The following is a 16,153-nucleotide window of genomic DNA, read 5'->3' on the forward strand; positions in this document are numbered from 1 at the left end:
CCGGACGGAACATTTTCCTGCTCCCTCTAGTTAAACCTACTCCAACTGCCGTTGTCAGAGGAGACTGTAGCACACGGAAAAGCTTTGCTGCAGGCAGGTTTTCCTGGCCTGAGCAGTGGGCAAGCCAGGGAAAGGGAGAGGAGTGCTGTGGCACAGCTGAAAAGGGGAGTATGGCCAGGGATCCCAGCTTGGGCAGAGATGAGGCAGCAGAGCTCTTGCTCTACAGCAATGTTCAAGAGGGCATAAGGGTTCATCCTGACAAGTCTCTCTCTTGAGCTGATTCCAAGGGTTTTCAGCAACATCTGGAGTAAAAAAAGACCCCACAACACACATACGAAGGCTGTCAGGGGTGAACTGGAAGCAAGCTGAACAGGGACTTATCTGCAGTGTAATTAAAACAACGTTGTCACCCCAGCTCTCCGCATCTGTCTCTCCAGCTGACCTTTCCGAGCATTTGTTCTTCTTCCCTAGACAATGAGCTCTCCGAAGGTGCCCCAGCCCTCTTTGCTCTGGATCAGCTGGGTAAGTCCATGAGTGATATGTTTTCCTTTTTTCCTGTGTAGATGTAGGAGATGACTTAAAACACGGAGTAGCTGCTGAATGCTTTGCACTGTATAAATTTATCTTCGCCAGTGCCTCCTTTCCGTGTTGCTTTTGAATGCCATCCATCAGAGGATGGGACAACTTGATGCTAGACGTGTTTAGTACCTTTCTGTGTTAAATGCAGATTTTATTCCCCCTGGGAGAGAAGCTGTCACTTTTCTGGTGCAAAGTGCTCTCAGATGCTGCTGCTTCTTGTCTGGGGGTTTGAGGCTTAGCCCGCAGCTGGCACTGGAGCTTCTGTGACTTTCTGGTGCCTTGCAACATGATGAGCATTTTTTTCCCCTGGGGAGGCAGAAGTAGAGATGTGTAAAGTGAGAGTGAAGAGTAAGACACCCAGGGAGAAAACAACTTCAAATGGGCATGGGAAGATGAAGGCTTCAGAGGCTGAATCCATGGGGGAACCCTATCTGGCAGTAATCTCCCTTTAATCCCAGAGCCAAGGTAAAAATAGGTGTGTTTCTCAGGATGAGTTTGAGGTGCTCAGAGTAAGGTTGGGGGGAGGACTTGAGCTGCATGATGGGAAGCTTCTGCAGCAGGGCTTCTGGCCTCCCAGCCCTGGATGTCTGATGTGCAGGGAAGGGGAAAATCAAGCCCCCAACCCTTCCTGAGAAAATGAGTGAAAGCTGGAGGTGGAGTGTGCTGGGAAGTGCAAATTAGATGTGTTGGGAGAGATGCTAGGCTCAGATCTGTGCACCCTGCCTTGCTCTTTGGCAGCATGGTAGGACTGCCCTGGCACACCGCTACACCTGTCACCTTACGTGACCAAGCACTGGCCACTCCTCCCAAGGAAAAGGCACCCTCCTCTTCACTTTCAGGGCAACGGATTCTCCATCCTAGGAGATACTCAAAAGCTGTCTGGTCATGGCTCTGGGAGACCAGCTCTAGGTGGCCCTGCTTGAGCAGGAGGGTTGGACCAGATGACCTTCAGAAGTCCTTGCCAACCTCAACCGGTCTGTGATCCTGTGACTTGCTCACCACTCTTGAAACCCACCTTGTCCTCAGTAAGGATGGTCCATGTGCACCCACCGGGCTGCTCACCGCATGTGGCACTGGTGGAAACTTGGGGTAGGAGGGTGAAACTGTGGGAGCCCAGAGTGGAAATTTTATCATGTGTAACTACCTCTGCTGCTAAGAGCCAGGCTCTAGAAAAAAATCCTATAAATACAAAAATGCTTATAAACTGTGTGATGCCTCACTGGTGCTAGAAGGGGTGGTGGGGCTGGCAGCTCTCCTCTGTCAGTCTCATACACTTGATCATATTTTGAAGGAGTCCTTGTGAGCTTTCTCCACTTGGTGTCAGGATAGAGACTGCTTTGACATGTGTTCGCCCAGAGGAGTGTCTAACCCAACGGGAATCAAGCCAAGAGCTTTCCTTTGGCTGCCTCATTCATTACCCGACTGTGGTTCAAACAAGTCAAGTAACTTTAAAATGTATTTTCTGTGACACAGCTTCCACCAGCTCCTTTTCTGCTTGGTCTCCGTCATCTCATCCCTTGAACGGTGCCCTCCCTCAGTAAAACGTGCCCATTTCCCTGACCTTGCCAAACCCTCCAAGTCTTAGCAAATGTATTCAGTGACAAAGAACAAACTGTCTCCCAGATAAAAAGATTCAGTCTGTTTTAGTAGCAAAGAAATGCATTAACAGCTAGACAGATTTTTTTATATGTGCAAAACGAGGCTCATGGTGACCCCTACATGGAGGGGCAGGGATCAGGCTGAAACACAGGACAGCTGGCTTACTGGCATCTTCCTCGTGTTAATGGGGAAACAGTCTGTGCCATCCAGCGTGATCCATTGCCTCCTGAGGTGGTAGCTGGCATCTCCCAGGGCTTCTGCACAGCCTCGCCCCCAGCCAAAGGACAGCAGGAGCTCCTCAGGCACCGCTTTCCTCTGCACAGTGGTATTAGACATCCCTCAGTCTGGAAAAGATTATTCGAACCAGTGCTTGTATCACCTTACATTTCCACTCTGCTTTCCAAACATAGCACAAGACGTGATTGCTCCATCCAAGGTAGACAAGACAGACAAAGGATGTGAGATAGCAGAACAAGTAATGGAAAACTGATCTCTCCTCTTGCCTCCCTCCTGGCTGGTGAGTTTTCAGCTGGATCAGTCTCCTGACCTGAGTCATGCACAGCTGTGTGGTCTGCGGTGCCAGGGAAGCAAGGGGGTAAGAGCAAGCAAATGTTGGAGGGGGAGAGGACAAGACCATCCCAGCAGCAGCTTGGATTTAAGCTGTGTTGAAGTGATCGTGTAAGCAGGGCCTGAGAATACCAGGTCAGAAATACTCGGCCCTGGTCAAACCAGCCACCTGAGCAGCAGGAGTTACTAGTAGAGGAGCAGAGAATAAAGCATGATAATAACAGCAGCCTGAGACAAAACATCAATAAGGTAACAAAGCATCATCACCATAAAAATCACAGAAAGGTGGGTCTGAGCAGGACTTCAGAGGTCAGCTGTGCCTCCCACCTGCCTGAGGGCAGGGCTAGTGTCTCCTGTTCACCCATCACCCCGCATGGAGGACCAGCCTGTCCAAGCAGCCTTCCCAGGCATTCCACCTCAGTGCTTCACTGCACTGGAAGGGTTTTCTTGGTGTCTAATTAAATTTCTGTAATTGAAGCCAATTATGCATTGTGCTGTTGAAAGCAGGCGTAAGCAGGGAAAATGCCTTCCACGGGTCAGCCTGAGAATTTCTTGTCCTCTGTGTGGAGGCTGGAGGATCACTGGATCGCATCATTTTTATCCTGTTCATCAAGTCTGCCTTGACCTCTAGTCCTGCATCCAGCTTTCTGGCAGTTTTTTCCAGCCTGCTGTTGACTGCAAACATGAAAAACCATGCTTGGATTTTGAGTTATTTGTGGAAATGCTGACCAGTACTAGATTTATGAGAGGTTTTTTGTGTCACCTCATGCCATGAGTAAGTAACCTCCAAGGAGGGTTTTGACCAGTCATGCACCTGTCTTTTCATTTTTCTAGTCCAGGTGTCCTTCTCTTGCTTATAGTGATAGCATATGGTGCAGTACCACAAGCCTTACTTACACACCAACATATACAGCATCTGCACCTCCCCCCTCAACTACAAAGTTTATTACCTCATTGCAGAAGATTAGATGAGTCTGACAAGCTCTGTTCTTGCTGAGCCTGCACTGGTTATTACTCATATCCTCCTTTTCTACATGTTCTCAAAGCCTTTGGTTATTCCAGTGCTTCCGAGGACAGAATTAACAACGACAGCAAAATCACTTCCTAACTCTTCTTTCTCTTCTTGTCTTAAAAAGAACAGTACCCTGCTTGCTGTGCCCAGCCTTTGGAAACCTTTCTGTGATTTGCTGCTGTGTAAGTCAGCGCATGGCTCACCTGTACCTTGAGCAGTGGGCACATTTCTGAGGTTCCCTGGAGAAGTACCAGCCAAGGGAGGCACAGGTAACCAACGGACAGAGAAGCTTCTGTGAAAGCAGACACTGAGTAAACTACAACTCAATGACATGGAAAAGAAGTGCTTGAAGGAGGATGTGGTAGCAGTAGAAGAAATATGAATGGCATAGAAGTAAATAAGTGCAAGAGAGACATGGACATACTGGAGATAGTCCAGTGAAGGGCCACAAGGATGATGAAGGTACCAGGGCATCCCTCCTGTGAGGAAAGGCTGAGGGAGCTGGATCCTGTTAGTGTAGAGAAGAGAAGGTTCAGAGGGATCTCGTCAATGTTTATAAATACCTGTAGGGAGGTTATAAGGAGGTCAGAATCAGGCTCTTTACAGTGGTGCCCAGTGCCAGGACCAGAGGCCATGGGCACAAACTGAGACACAGAAGATTCCCTCTGAACATCAGGGAACACTTTTTTACTGTGAGGGTCACTGGGTGCTGGCACAGGTTGCCCAGGGAGGCTGTGAACTCTCCAGCCTTGGAGATCTTCAAAAGCCATCCGAACATGGTCCTGGGCCAGTGGCTTTAGTTGGCCCTGCTTGAACAGGGCAAGTGGAGCAGATGACCTCCAGAGGCCCCCTCCAACCTCAACCAGTCTGAGATTCTGTGAAATAAGGCTTAAAACAACCCAAAGGAAGGAAGGAACCCAAACTTCACACAGTGCACAATTATATTGTGCAACTCACTGCCACAGACTGTCCAGGATGCCAACAGTTTGAATCAGCTGAAAAAGGAATCAGAAAACATCATGGAAGAAAAGTCTATGAAGAGCTCTCAAACCTAATGATGCAGCCAGAGGCCACATCCGAAAGAGGACACCAGGAGCTCTTAAACTTTGGTATAATCCATCGTGGTCCTTCTTGTCTTTCCTTAGGTCCACAGTGACTAACCAGAAGAAAAAAACCAAACCAAACCCACACTTCCTCTTCCTTTCCTTTCTCCATCTGTGTCTCCCCTCTCACGGCTTTTGGCTGCTGGATTTCAGCAGATTTGAATCAGGCAGTGACTGTTGTGTTCGTTTTGTTCTGTAAATGATTAAAACAGAACATTTCACACTTGCTCTGTGGCCCAGCAGAGGAAGGCTGCATTGTCTCCTTGGCAAGTCCTGAGGCGGAATTTCTGGCCATGGAGAAAGTGAGGTCAGGGAGAGAGAAACTCTCCCAGCAGGGGAACTTGTGCAGACTGCTTTGCTGCCTGTCTCCCGTGCTCCCTGCTTTCTATCCCCTCATCCCTCCCCTCTTTTCCACCTCCTTCCCACCCTGCTGGCAATCTACTAGCTGCTTGCTGCTTTAAGATGATTTAGCTGACTATCAGAAAAAAAGAAGACTGATTGAAAGACGCAAGGTGAAAGCCTTTGGTAGACTAATGAGCATGTGATGAAATGGAAAATAAAGTGGGAGTGGGGGGTATGAACCCCACCCTGCCAAAATCAAGATGAAAATGCTTGTGTAGGAGATGCAGTATCTCAGTGGAACCCCCTAGGACCCGGTGCCTCGCATTTCCTGACAGCCAGCCAGAGGTGGGATTAGCTGGCTGTGCTATTTATACGTGCGCCCTGGGTATGGTCAGCATGCTGGAGGAGGCTCCCCACCACAGCCGCTTGCAGGAAACACTGCTTTTGTGATACTGTCTGCCTGGGGAATAAGTACGCCTAGGAATGAAATCCCATTGGATAAACAAAAAGGGAAGGAAAGAAAAAGCCCTGGTCCCTGCCCTGTTCGTTCCCACTGCTTTGTAGCCATCCAGCTGTTTCTTTTTCTTTGTTGCCCTGACCTCATCCTGTACTGGAATGAATCCAGAGAGCCAGTGCTCTGCTTAGCTGTCTTCTGCCAGAAACCGAACAGGTCAAGTTATTAGAGAAAAATTAAAGCTCTTTGGCAGAACTGGACAAACAGATGTGTGGAGACATTTCTGCTGCCTCCAAATACAGTGCTGCTTGTTAACTGCGTATCAGAGGGGACCTGATAAACATGCACAGATGTCATTGTAAAAATCTTAACAGTGGCTGTAACAGTGGCTATTAATTTAGCAGGATGGGTTTCTTCAGAGATCCCTGAACCGCTGGGCTCACTGGCTGCCTGGTAGCAAGATTAAAGACCTTCTGCAGATGTGGTTCAGAAAGCGCTGCTCCAGCGCTTGCAAGAGGATTTGCCTCTGCTCAGTAGCTAGAAATGCTTCAGGATGCTGAGGATGAGTAGAAGAGTCTCTGCGGGGCAGGTGAAACCTGTGACTATCAAGAAGAAATAGGATTGTCTCTGCCTGAGATAATGGTAAGGGCGTCTCTCATGTCTAGGGCTTTGTGGCTTTTATTTACTGAATTTACCTGGATGAAGATTTTTACACAGGGTATTCTGATTTCTTGATTCAGATCTTGCTGTGGTCCTAACATTGCACAGTGGTGGTGTTAACAAGGCTGTAACTCTCCGGCTGCCCGTCGGCTGTCGTTAAAAGCAGCAGCGACAGCAAGAAGTGAAACTGCATGCAGGCATTTGGGGTTGCCGCAGTGTCAGGCGGAGCGGGACAATTATTTGTTTGCTTGCAGCATTAGGAATCTGTGGGATTACACGCATGGGTGGGTGCAAATGTAACAAGTGTCAATACCCGGGTGCGCCTGTGGTTTGGGATGGCCGCATCCCTTCTGCAGGGCCTTGGTGGTCCAGCCCCGCGTCTGGTGGTAGCAACTGCTCAGAGCTCCCCAGCCACCAGGGATTCGGGATGGTGCGGGGATGCTGAGCCATTCTGGGGGCTGCCAATGGCCGAGCCGGCCAGACACCTGGAAATGCTTCTTCTGTCCTATGCAGCTCACAGAAATGCTTGGGAAATCCACATAGAGGTGTTCCTTTTCCATGGAAGGGTATAATAACATGTGCTTCCAGCCTGTCAATGATGTGTAGCGCATCCGTAGTTACCAGGGAGAAGAGGGAGGGAGGCAGTGAAGCGAGATGGCAGTGGCAGCTCCACTCTGCTGGCCTGACAGCTAGAGTTGTGGTGGCACTTGGCTGTGGCTGAGCAGGTTAGGACCAAAAGGGCTGGAAGGATGAACATCCTTCTTTCTCCAAATTCACTGGAGGAACAACATTAAATAAATGAATAAATAAATAATATTTTTAAAAAAAAATTTTAAAAAAGTGGATCTATTCCCAAATTGAGGGAACAATGTATTTCAAAATATAAATAAATACATATAAATATAATGGAGCTGCAAAGGGAAGAAGCTTGAGTGACAGTTGCCTTGCCCTTCTGGGCAGACACAGCTCCCCAGTGGTTATCAGATGTATCAAACCACAGAGGCATTAGAGAACTCCCTCTCCAACCTGCCATCCTTTGTGGCCACTTAGCTTACCAAATTAAAGCAGAGTTGAACAGGAAAAACGTTTTGAAGATCATGTAGAAAGACACACCAGAAAATGTGGGGGAAAGAGAAATGACGCTTTTACTTCGCCAGGGAAAAAGGGCTCTTTTCCTTGGAAACGTAACAGCATGGTTCACAAGGTCCTTGCAATGCTACTGAAAGACAGGACAGCAAATAATCCTTTTTCTTGATATATTTGTTCCTCTAGCACTGAAATCATCACTGATCATCATGCAGCAGTAAGGGTTTTTAGATTTACAAGGGGAGCATAGACTGTGGGGCCAGAATGAGAAATAACACAAGCCCCTGGACAGGCTGGACCTGCTTGGCCAAGGGCAATACAGCTAGATCACTCCCTGTCCCCCACGACACAGACTGCGAAGCAGAATAACCAAAATAATGTGTCCTGTTTTGCCCAACCAAATGCTAAAGTTGGAGCATGACAAACAGTAGCGCTTGAATTGCCATTTTGATCTGGGCTCAGCCAGTTGTACTCTCATCCAACTTCATCCACCGTTGTTGAACAGGCACCTAACAAGCCGAGGGCAAAATTTCACCTTCATTTACAACTGAGCAAGTTCACGGTTCACCTGTGCCTATAAGCAAAGCCAACATTTATCTTTGGGAGAGGTAGAAGAGGGCAGCTATAAAATCTGAAAAAAAGTGGCCGGTTCCTCCAGGGGAATGAGGTGTCTAACTCTATTTATAGTCAAGTTTTCCCATGACTGCAGAGCATTTAGGCCTTCAAAAGCCTGAATTTGGGCTTAACTTGCGCTGAGACACTCAGGACATCTATCTGCAGGAGACAAGGGAACTGAATATCCCTCTCTTGTCCAAACCTGGTACCTGAAGCACTAGCCTGTGGGTTTTCCTCTGAGGTCAAGGAAGCGATAGTTCCCCTCACCCTCCCCTCAAACAACGGCGTATTTGCAGTTCTCTGCTCTTCTGCTCGAACGTAACCCCAGCCTGTATTAGGTGACCTCAGGGAGACACCAAATCCATGCTTCACTTTCAAAGCTTCAGGGAGACACCCACAGGGACAGCACCTGGCCGGCACCTCACCTCGCACGCCGACACGGAGGGTGCTTGGCTCACATGGGAAGCATAGTTCTGGGGTAACTGCTGCCATGGGAGATGTGCAGCTGTGGGAACTGAGGAACCTGATTTCTCCACCGGTAATTTTTTCCCTCTTTGCCCGTTTCCCATAGCATAGTTTCCCTGTGTCTTGCACCTAAGCAAAATCCAAAAAACCTCTGAGCAACTCAAAACCTCTGGGTTTGGGACGCGGGGTGACCCCTGTCAGCTGTCCTGCGCGGCGTGGGGTGGGATTCGGGGAGCCTGTGCTGGTATCCAGGGGGGGATTTAGGTCCCAAGCGCTCCCAGGCATGAGGCAGGGGGGCCGTGTCGCCACACGGGTTCAGCCCCGGGGGCATCCAGGTGGCTCCGTTCGGGGCTGCGAGGCTCCAGCAAAGCCCGTGGCCGGCCCTGGCGAGGGGTCCGGCCCCCCGTGACCGCGGCCGGCCCCGTAGACCTGACGGCAGGCACCGGCGGCCGGGCCAGCCCCCCCCCCGCGCCCGGGCGGCGCTCGCCCCCTCCCCCGGGAGGTGCAGGCCCCGCCCCGCCCCGATCCCGCCCCCCGCCCCCGCCCCGCCCCGGCCCGCGGCGGCCGGCGGTGCGCGCCTGGGGGCGGCGGGGAGCGGCGCGGATGGCCAAGGTGCTGCCGGGGGCGGCGGGGCGCGGAGCCGGAGGTAACGGCGGCGGGGCGGGGGGGAGGGGGTCTGCGCGTCCGTCCGTCCCTGCGCGCGGTGTGCGCCTGTGTGTCAGCGCACAAGTGCGTGTCTGTGCGCGCCCGTGTGCGTGGGAGCGCCTGTGCCTTTGTCCACGTGTGCGCCGGGGAGCGCACCGGCGTGCGGGGCGCCGCGGGGGGGGCGCCGCTGCGGGCTGCCCCTTCCCGCACGCACCCGTGCGTGCCGCGGGCGCTGCGGGGGGGGGCCGGGCCGGGCCGGGCCGGGCGGCGATCGCCGCTGCCCGGGACCGCGACCCGCCGCTTCCGCGGGACCTGCCCGCTGCTCCCCGGGCTGCGTGGGGAGCCCCGCGGCGTGGGAGTGGGGCGAGCTTCCCCGTGCCCCGGCCCGCCGCCCCGCCCGGCCGCGCAGCCCTGCCGCCCGCCGCCGGCCGCTCCATGTTTCCCTGAGCCCGCCCCGCGTTACTCCTGCGGGCTGGCTCCGCTGCGGGCCGGCGGGGCAGCCGGCTGGGGCAGCCCGGGGCTGGCCCGGCGGGGGTGCCGGCCCGGCGGGGGTGCCGGCCGTTTGTTTGGGAGGGGGCTCCGGCTCCCGCGGGGCAGGGCGAGGCGAGCGGCCGGCCCCGCGGGGGGAGCGTTTCCAGCTGAACCCGCCGCGGCCGCTTGTGTTTCCGCAGTAGCGATCGCGGCGTCCCGGCGTGTCCCGCCGCGCCGGGCTGTCACCGCTCGGCCCGGCCCGGCCCGGTGGAGCGGCAGCCCCGGGGGGGCCCGGCAGGCGCAGCCCCGGGGGGCGACCCCCCAGCCCGCCTCTCCGCCGGGGACCGGGCTAGCGCGGTCGCGTCCCGCTGCGGGCGGGGGGCCCGCCCCGGGGAGCGGTTTCTCACGTTGCCGTGGTAGGGGGATGGCGAGGGGGAACTTTTATATTTCACCTTCCCAGCCCTGCAGGGAGAACAAAGATAAACTCCTCTTTTTAAAACCAAAGAAAAGAAAACAAAAACCAAACACAAACCCCAGCGTTGAAAGAGGAGAAGAGGTTTTTTTTAACCACGTGAATTTAACCCAAATCCTCCAGCCAGGTTTGGTGATTCGTAGTTTTAAATACAGGAAGGTCGCCGCTTGGTCTTTTTCCTCTTTCGATGGAAAGAGTTTTGTGGGTTTTTTTCCCTTTTTTTCCCTTTCCTGGTGCTGTGCGGGCGCCCCGGGAGCGGGGAGCAGCTGCCCGCCCAGCCGGCTGCGGGCCCTTAGCGGGCACCCGCTGCGCTCAGCGTTTGTCTTTTTTTTTTTTTTTTTTTTTTTTTTTTTTTTTTTCCTCCTATAAAAATAAGCTTAAAAAGCTTTCTGAGAGAGGGGTAGCCGTGAAGATGAGTCCCCTGATTTTCCCTGTGTGTCGCTAACTGGCAGTGCCGTTCTAGCTCATAGGTGAGCATGGAGATATATATGTATTTCAGATATATGTATATATTTACATATACATAGAGATATATAAAATAAGTGTAGGTATGTGGTTATCTATTTTTAATATGTCTGTATATGTATGTGCATGGCACTTAGGGACGTGGTTTGGCAGTGTTAGCTTAACAGTTGGACTCGATGATCTTAAGGGTCTTTTCCAACCTGGATGATTCTATGATTCTGTGGTTATGACTGCATATATATTCTATATATAAAAGTATAAAATATACTACATAAGTTTTTGTATTTTTATCTGTGTGTATATATAAAACATGTATTTTTTTATATGTATGTAGTCATCGCTAATGGGCAGAAAAGCTCTTTAAAGGGTCCTGTAAATACCTCTTGAAGCGATGCCGGAGTGGTGAGGGCAGGGAATATCGGGTGGGTAAGAGCTCGTCATAAAACCCTCTCCAGGGCTGTGCTGGGTGCGTGCTGTGGCCCTGCATGGAGGGGCCACATCCTGCCCAACCTTCCTCATCCCCAGCCCCGACTGGAGCAGTGGTGTGAGGGGATGAATTTTGGGGCGCTGGTTTAGGTTGTTAAATAGGGAAGGATGTGCCCCTCCAGCACTGCTTTGACTGGGCCCCTCAGTTTCCCCAGACTGTATGGGGCTGGCAGGAGACCCCCATCACCTGCATGTCTGTCCTCTTCCTCCTCCATCCTGATGCCTATCACTTCCCTTTGCTGTCTGCCAGCATTTGGCACAGAGAGCTTTGCTTTTCCTTTTATTTTGGAAAGCACTTGGCTGCTGGAGGAGGGCGGCTTTGACCCAAACAAGCACGTGCTGCCTCTCTGAAGCCCCGATGCCTGCAGGATCAGTGGCTGCTCTCACTTACTTTTCATTTCCATGCACGTGTGATTGTGGACAAGCACAGAGACAATTCCCAGTGTCCTGGCCCCACACAGCAATCTGGACCAAAGCCTCTGCACATCAGCGCACTGGATGGAGGAATTGATGCATGGATGCAGCACCGGTGCTCCTCTGCAAGGGGATGCTGGCACAGAGCTAAAGGCATTGCGTTTCTCCAGTGAAGAGAGACCGAAGGGGGTTTGTAAAGATCTCGGCAGCAGCCCCGGGAGGGATGTACGTGGAGCTGTTTGGGGGGTCAGGCTCAGCTGGACTGTTGGGATGCATGTAGATTTTTCAGGACAATGTGGAGATAGACGTTCCTGCTGATCTTTGCAGCTTTCTTTTGGGAAACAAAAGGCTGATGGTCCCCGGTGCCATGTTTTCTAACACCGATAGGCATATAACTCACTTTAAAGGCCAGATCTGGTATAAATGTTATTCAATACTAAGGTGAGAGTACGTGCCTTGAACAGCCTTCTTGTCCTGGAAACCATTAGGAGGGTGGCTGCGTACTCAGGTTTTCACACAGAGACTATCTGCTAATGTAATAGTCCCTGTGGAAACTGTAGTGCTCAGGAATATTTTGTGGATTTGGGAAAAATCCCAGGAGGATTTTTGGTTTCATACAGCAATTGCTTTTTGGCAGCTTTGGGATAGAGTAATCTGGTTCCCATTTGCATCCTGAATTTTTAAATGGAACAGCCTGTCTTCGGCTCAAGGCAGAAGTAGAAATAGATGGAAGTAGGTAGAAAATAATAGTAATAACAACAACATCACTTCTAGAAAAAACCAAAACTGTTAGGGCAACTTTTGTATTGAAATGTTGCATTTATAAGCGTATCTGTTCTTTTTTGGTCCTTTCAGTGACTTTCCCAGTAGGTGGGATGTTGCTGTGCATGTAAATCTGGAGCAAATCTGTAGAAGCTGGTGAAATCACTCTAGATCTGGACCAGCACATGAGAGCAGTTTTACCTCACAGTGATGTGTATCCTACGTGTGACAGCAGATCCTGCGGCATTTGCTGGCTCTTGGTGGCCTTGCCCATGGCTATGTGTGGCTGTCCCTTTCCCCACAAGCGTCTGTACCGTGTCTTGAAGTCGTAGCGGGTCATTGACAGCCAGCGGCGATGACAGCCAGCATACATCGAGGCAATGCCTTTTGAGGAGCGGAGTGATCTGTAGGGGGGTGCCACATCTCAGGAAAACATGTTGTGGGATTAAATAATTGAGCAGTACTTGGGATTATCTGTTCTGACCATATGGTTCAGCACAGATACAGATGTGCTTTAGACAATAGTGACTTAGGTGACCATGGCTCAGTATGGAAAATAATGACATTATTTTATTAATATAATGTAATGAATGATTCCATGAATTAAAATGCTTTTAGTGAAATCAAGTCTCCATTTAAGACTTAAACCAACTGAAGTAATTAAAAAACTGTTATTCCTCTGCCCTCCCTCCCCAACGTGTGTGTTATGAGCAGGTATTTCAGTGAAGTCCCTTCTGGGCTGAGGGATGCCACATGGGTCCCCTGAGGTGCCTGCAGGGCAGGAGGCACCCAGGTCCCCCCCTAGGGAGGTGGTCTGGGCTCCTGCATCCCGCAGAGGCGGGGAGGTACTTCTTGGCAGGATTCCCCCTCGGGATGGCTACCCGGGGTGGGCAGGGGGTCCCTGCCAGGGACATGTCTCGTCCCCAGGGTTGTGTCCCCCTGCCTGAGATGTGCATCGGTTTTGGGCCGTGTTTGAGGTGACAGTTCCACGCTATTGGCCGTTACTGTGATTTTCCCTGTTCTAACTCTGAGCTCAGCCATCTGGGAACAGGGACTAAAAGCAATTATCTTGTTAGCACTTCTGTGTATAATACCTGTATTAAATTTCTGTATTTTAAAAGTGGCTGAATATAGATGGTGTGTAATGATTTAATAATGGAAGGCTCATAATTTTAATATATATTCTGGTGGGAAGAAGCTTTAATTTCTTTTTGCTTTAGACATGACAATAATAATGCAAAGGCTCTGCTCGGTGTAGGGTTACCACAGCAGGTTTTCACATGGATCAAATGAAGAGCTGTGGATCCTTAGCCTGTGGTTTGTTGCCTGTGTTAAAAAAAAAAAGGAAAAGCTCTAGAAATCTGAAGATCTATATGATAGAGTTCAATGCCTGCATTTTCAGTTAGAGAGTACTGTACAGTCTTTGTACTATTTTTGTTCTGTCCTTATCCCAGGCTCCTTTGTACGCTGCAAGTTTGTGGGAATGACTCAGGGAGAAAGCTATTTAACCTAAAGGACACCACTGGCAAAAAAAATAGATGCATAAAGAGCGATGTCAGTGGCTGCGACCAGGCACTAAGAAGAATATTTTTGTGTATCTGAGGAAGAGGATCCTGAAACCTCCTCCAAATGGGACAAAAAAAAATAATTCTCTTCTTCAGATGCTGTTTGTTCAGTTTGAGAATTTTACAATATGGTTGCTTGCAATAATGAGGAACTAGCTGAATGATCCACAGTCCTAGGTCCTATTTCACTTCTGGTTAATTAATGGAAGGGCTTAAATATCCAAGTGACAGGGATCATGCCAGTGCTTTTCTGTAATGTGATCGTTTTTAAAAGCAGTAAGTACAGCAAAGTTAATCATAGCTTAAACTCCTGCTTTGCGAGTGTCTTCTCTGTATGTTGTAGCTGATCGATTTATGATAATCTTTTTATTTCCTCCAATGGAAAAAAAATTTCATGATGAACTTTTATCTTGGATATTTTTTATGGCTTGGAAATCAGAATTTATGGCCTAGTGAAAATGTCTGCAGACTGTTTGCTGTGCTGACAAGTGGCACGGCGGTAGCAGAAGCGTTGCCTCACAAGCTCCATGTCAGCCTTTGTATTTCACTTTTACGGAATGTCTTCCCTTACTTTCAGCTCTGGATAATGCTCACTCTTTTATCGCAGAGCAGCAACGCTGACACGAGTCATCATTGTGCCACTGGCACTTCGATCACAGTAGAAATTTCAATTTTTGATTCAATTCTTTGAACAAATTTAGGCTGGCTGCATATTGTAGACTCAAATGTTACAGCTGCAGAGGCAAATGTATAGCTTATAATATAGAGAGGCCTTGAAAATGCACATATTTGTGGAAGGCCTAGCGCAGCCACCTAAGGAGCATGCATCCCTTCCTCTGTCGGGTTAGTGCCCGGGTAACTGCTCGGCGGCTGGAGGTGTGATGAAAATACTCTGCTTGCAACCTGCCTCTACTCCGGGGGTGAGCCTGGGATGGGGGGGAACCCCCCAGTGGGTTATCCTATGTTGTAAAACATGTAACCGTCTGAGATGAAAGAGCATCGTTTGCCCCCACACGCCCGCACACCTGATTTGCATCGGGAAGGTGGGGAGGCGCGGGCATCGGGGGGGGATCTCCCAGGCAGACAGACGTGGCTCTGCTCTTCCCTGTATCCATCTGATCTCGTGCCAGGCTCAGGAGCTGCTTTCAAGGCGCCTTTGCTGTGCTTCGCTTGGAGCTTTTTTGCTTGTCTGCTTTGGGTTTTTTTGCTGAGGGGAAGTACGTATGAAAATAAGTGCATGAGGCTGAAGTTTCACAGGAAGTGTTCGTCCTTGTAGGCAGTTAAATTTGGATGTGGTAGCACGATTCCTTGGGAGAGGTGGGGTTTGGTTGCCTCCATTGCCTTTTCCCATTAGTCTTGCTAGTGCTTTCTTTGACGATGCACTTTTTGGAGAATGAAATCACAGTACCGAGGATGGGAGACTCCAGGAGCTCTTCTCGAGCAAGGGAACAGCACAACATGGATTCTGAAGTTTTCTTCAAGATCCCAGAGCAGGCAACTGTGGAGGAGGGTGAATCCTGCCAGGCACAGGGGTGAAGCTTCTCCTGGCTCAGATGTGGTAGATCTCCGACTTTCATGTGGGCTACGAGAGGTGCTGCTCGCTCACATCTGGTCTGCATTATGTGGGTTGGATTTCTGTCCTGCAAGATGTTGCTCTGCTCCCGTGAAAATAATATTAGCGATGCTTGTTTAGTCCTCATGGGGCTCAGGAGCCTTGGCAGCAGATGCAAGGCTCCCAAGCAGAATTGCAGGGTGTGAGGGTGAGTCGGCCACTACAGAAGTGACCTAGAGAACTTGTGCATCAGCTGGGGAGCTGGTAATGGGAAACCATCACTGATGTCTGCCTGAGCTCCTGCACTTTGTCAGAGCTGGGCCTGCAAAGGAGTCCCAGCACCACTGGAGGAGAGCTGCCGGAGGTACCAAGAGCATCCTTTGTGATGCTGTTGGAAGTGCTGTCTCCACTTTTTGTACCTAAACCAAGGAGCAGAACATGTGAGTTATTTTTTTATGAGCCAAAGGAAACTCAGGCCTTTCTCCCAGCCTTGGGAGAGCCGCATGGCTGGGGTATGGCAATGCCTCTTCAAAACTAAGCTGATGCTTACAAGAGAACGTAAGGTTTGCGGGCTGGGACACACATGCAGGGGCATCCAGCCTCAGTGGAGGGTCTCTGTGACCCATTGGAGGTACTAATGGGTCTGCCCTAGGGAATTCATGGCGCAGCCTTCGGGCAGCCTCTGGGACCCTGGAGTGCTTTAACCGTCCTTTTGTTACTTCCCTTCAATAATTATTTTCCTTTCTTGTTGACCTGAGATTTTTATGCAGCGACAGGGCAAAGAAAATATTTTAAATGTAGAATAAGGTATTTATACTCCTTTCCGGCTTGGCTATGAG

The 16,153-nt window shown here is 50.4% G+C and overlaps 1 protein-coding gene and 1 long non-coding RNA gene across 3 annotated transcripts in view; one reads left to right on the forward strand and one right to left on the reverse strand.

Moving 5' to 3' along the window:
• The window catches only part of AMOTL1 (angiomotin like 1), a 78,095-nt gene that overhangs the window by 7,843 nt on the left and 54,099 nt on the right, over window positions 1-16,153 (forward strand). Inside the window, exon 2 of one of the 2 annotated variants that reach the window (XM_080376978.1) lies at window positions 472-522. In XM_080376978.1, the coding sequence (XP_080233104.1) occupies window positions 472-522 (51 nt within the window). Of the gene's footprint in view, window positions 1-471; window positions 523-8,991; window positions 9,129-16,153 lie in introns of those variants that run through there. The other variant, XM_080376976.1, reaches the window with a different exon arrangement.
• Window positions 12,225-15,267, reverse strand: LOC308059522. The gene is made up of 2 exons (XR_013926279.1): window positions 14,788-15,267; window positions 12,225-13,523 (listed from the first exon to the last, which is right to left on the reverse strand). It is a non-coding gene; the product is annotated as an uncharacterized lncRNA (long non-coding RNA).

The sequence above is a fragment of the Falco punctatus genome, assembly GCF_963210335.1.
Source record: "Falco punctatus genome assembly, chromosome: 2".
NCBI classification, from domain to species: domain Eukaryota; kingdom Metazoa; phylum Chordata; class Aves; order Falconiformes; family Falconidae; genus Falco; species Falco punctatus.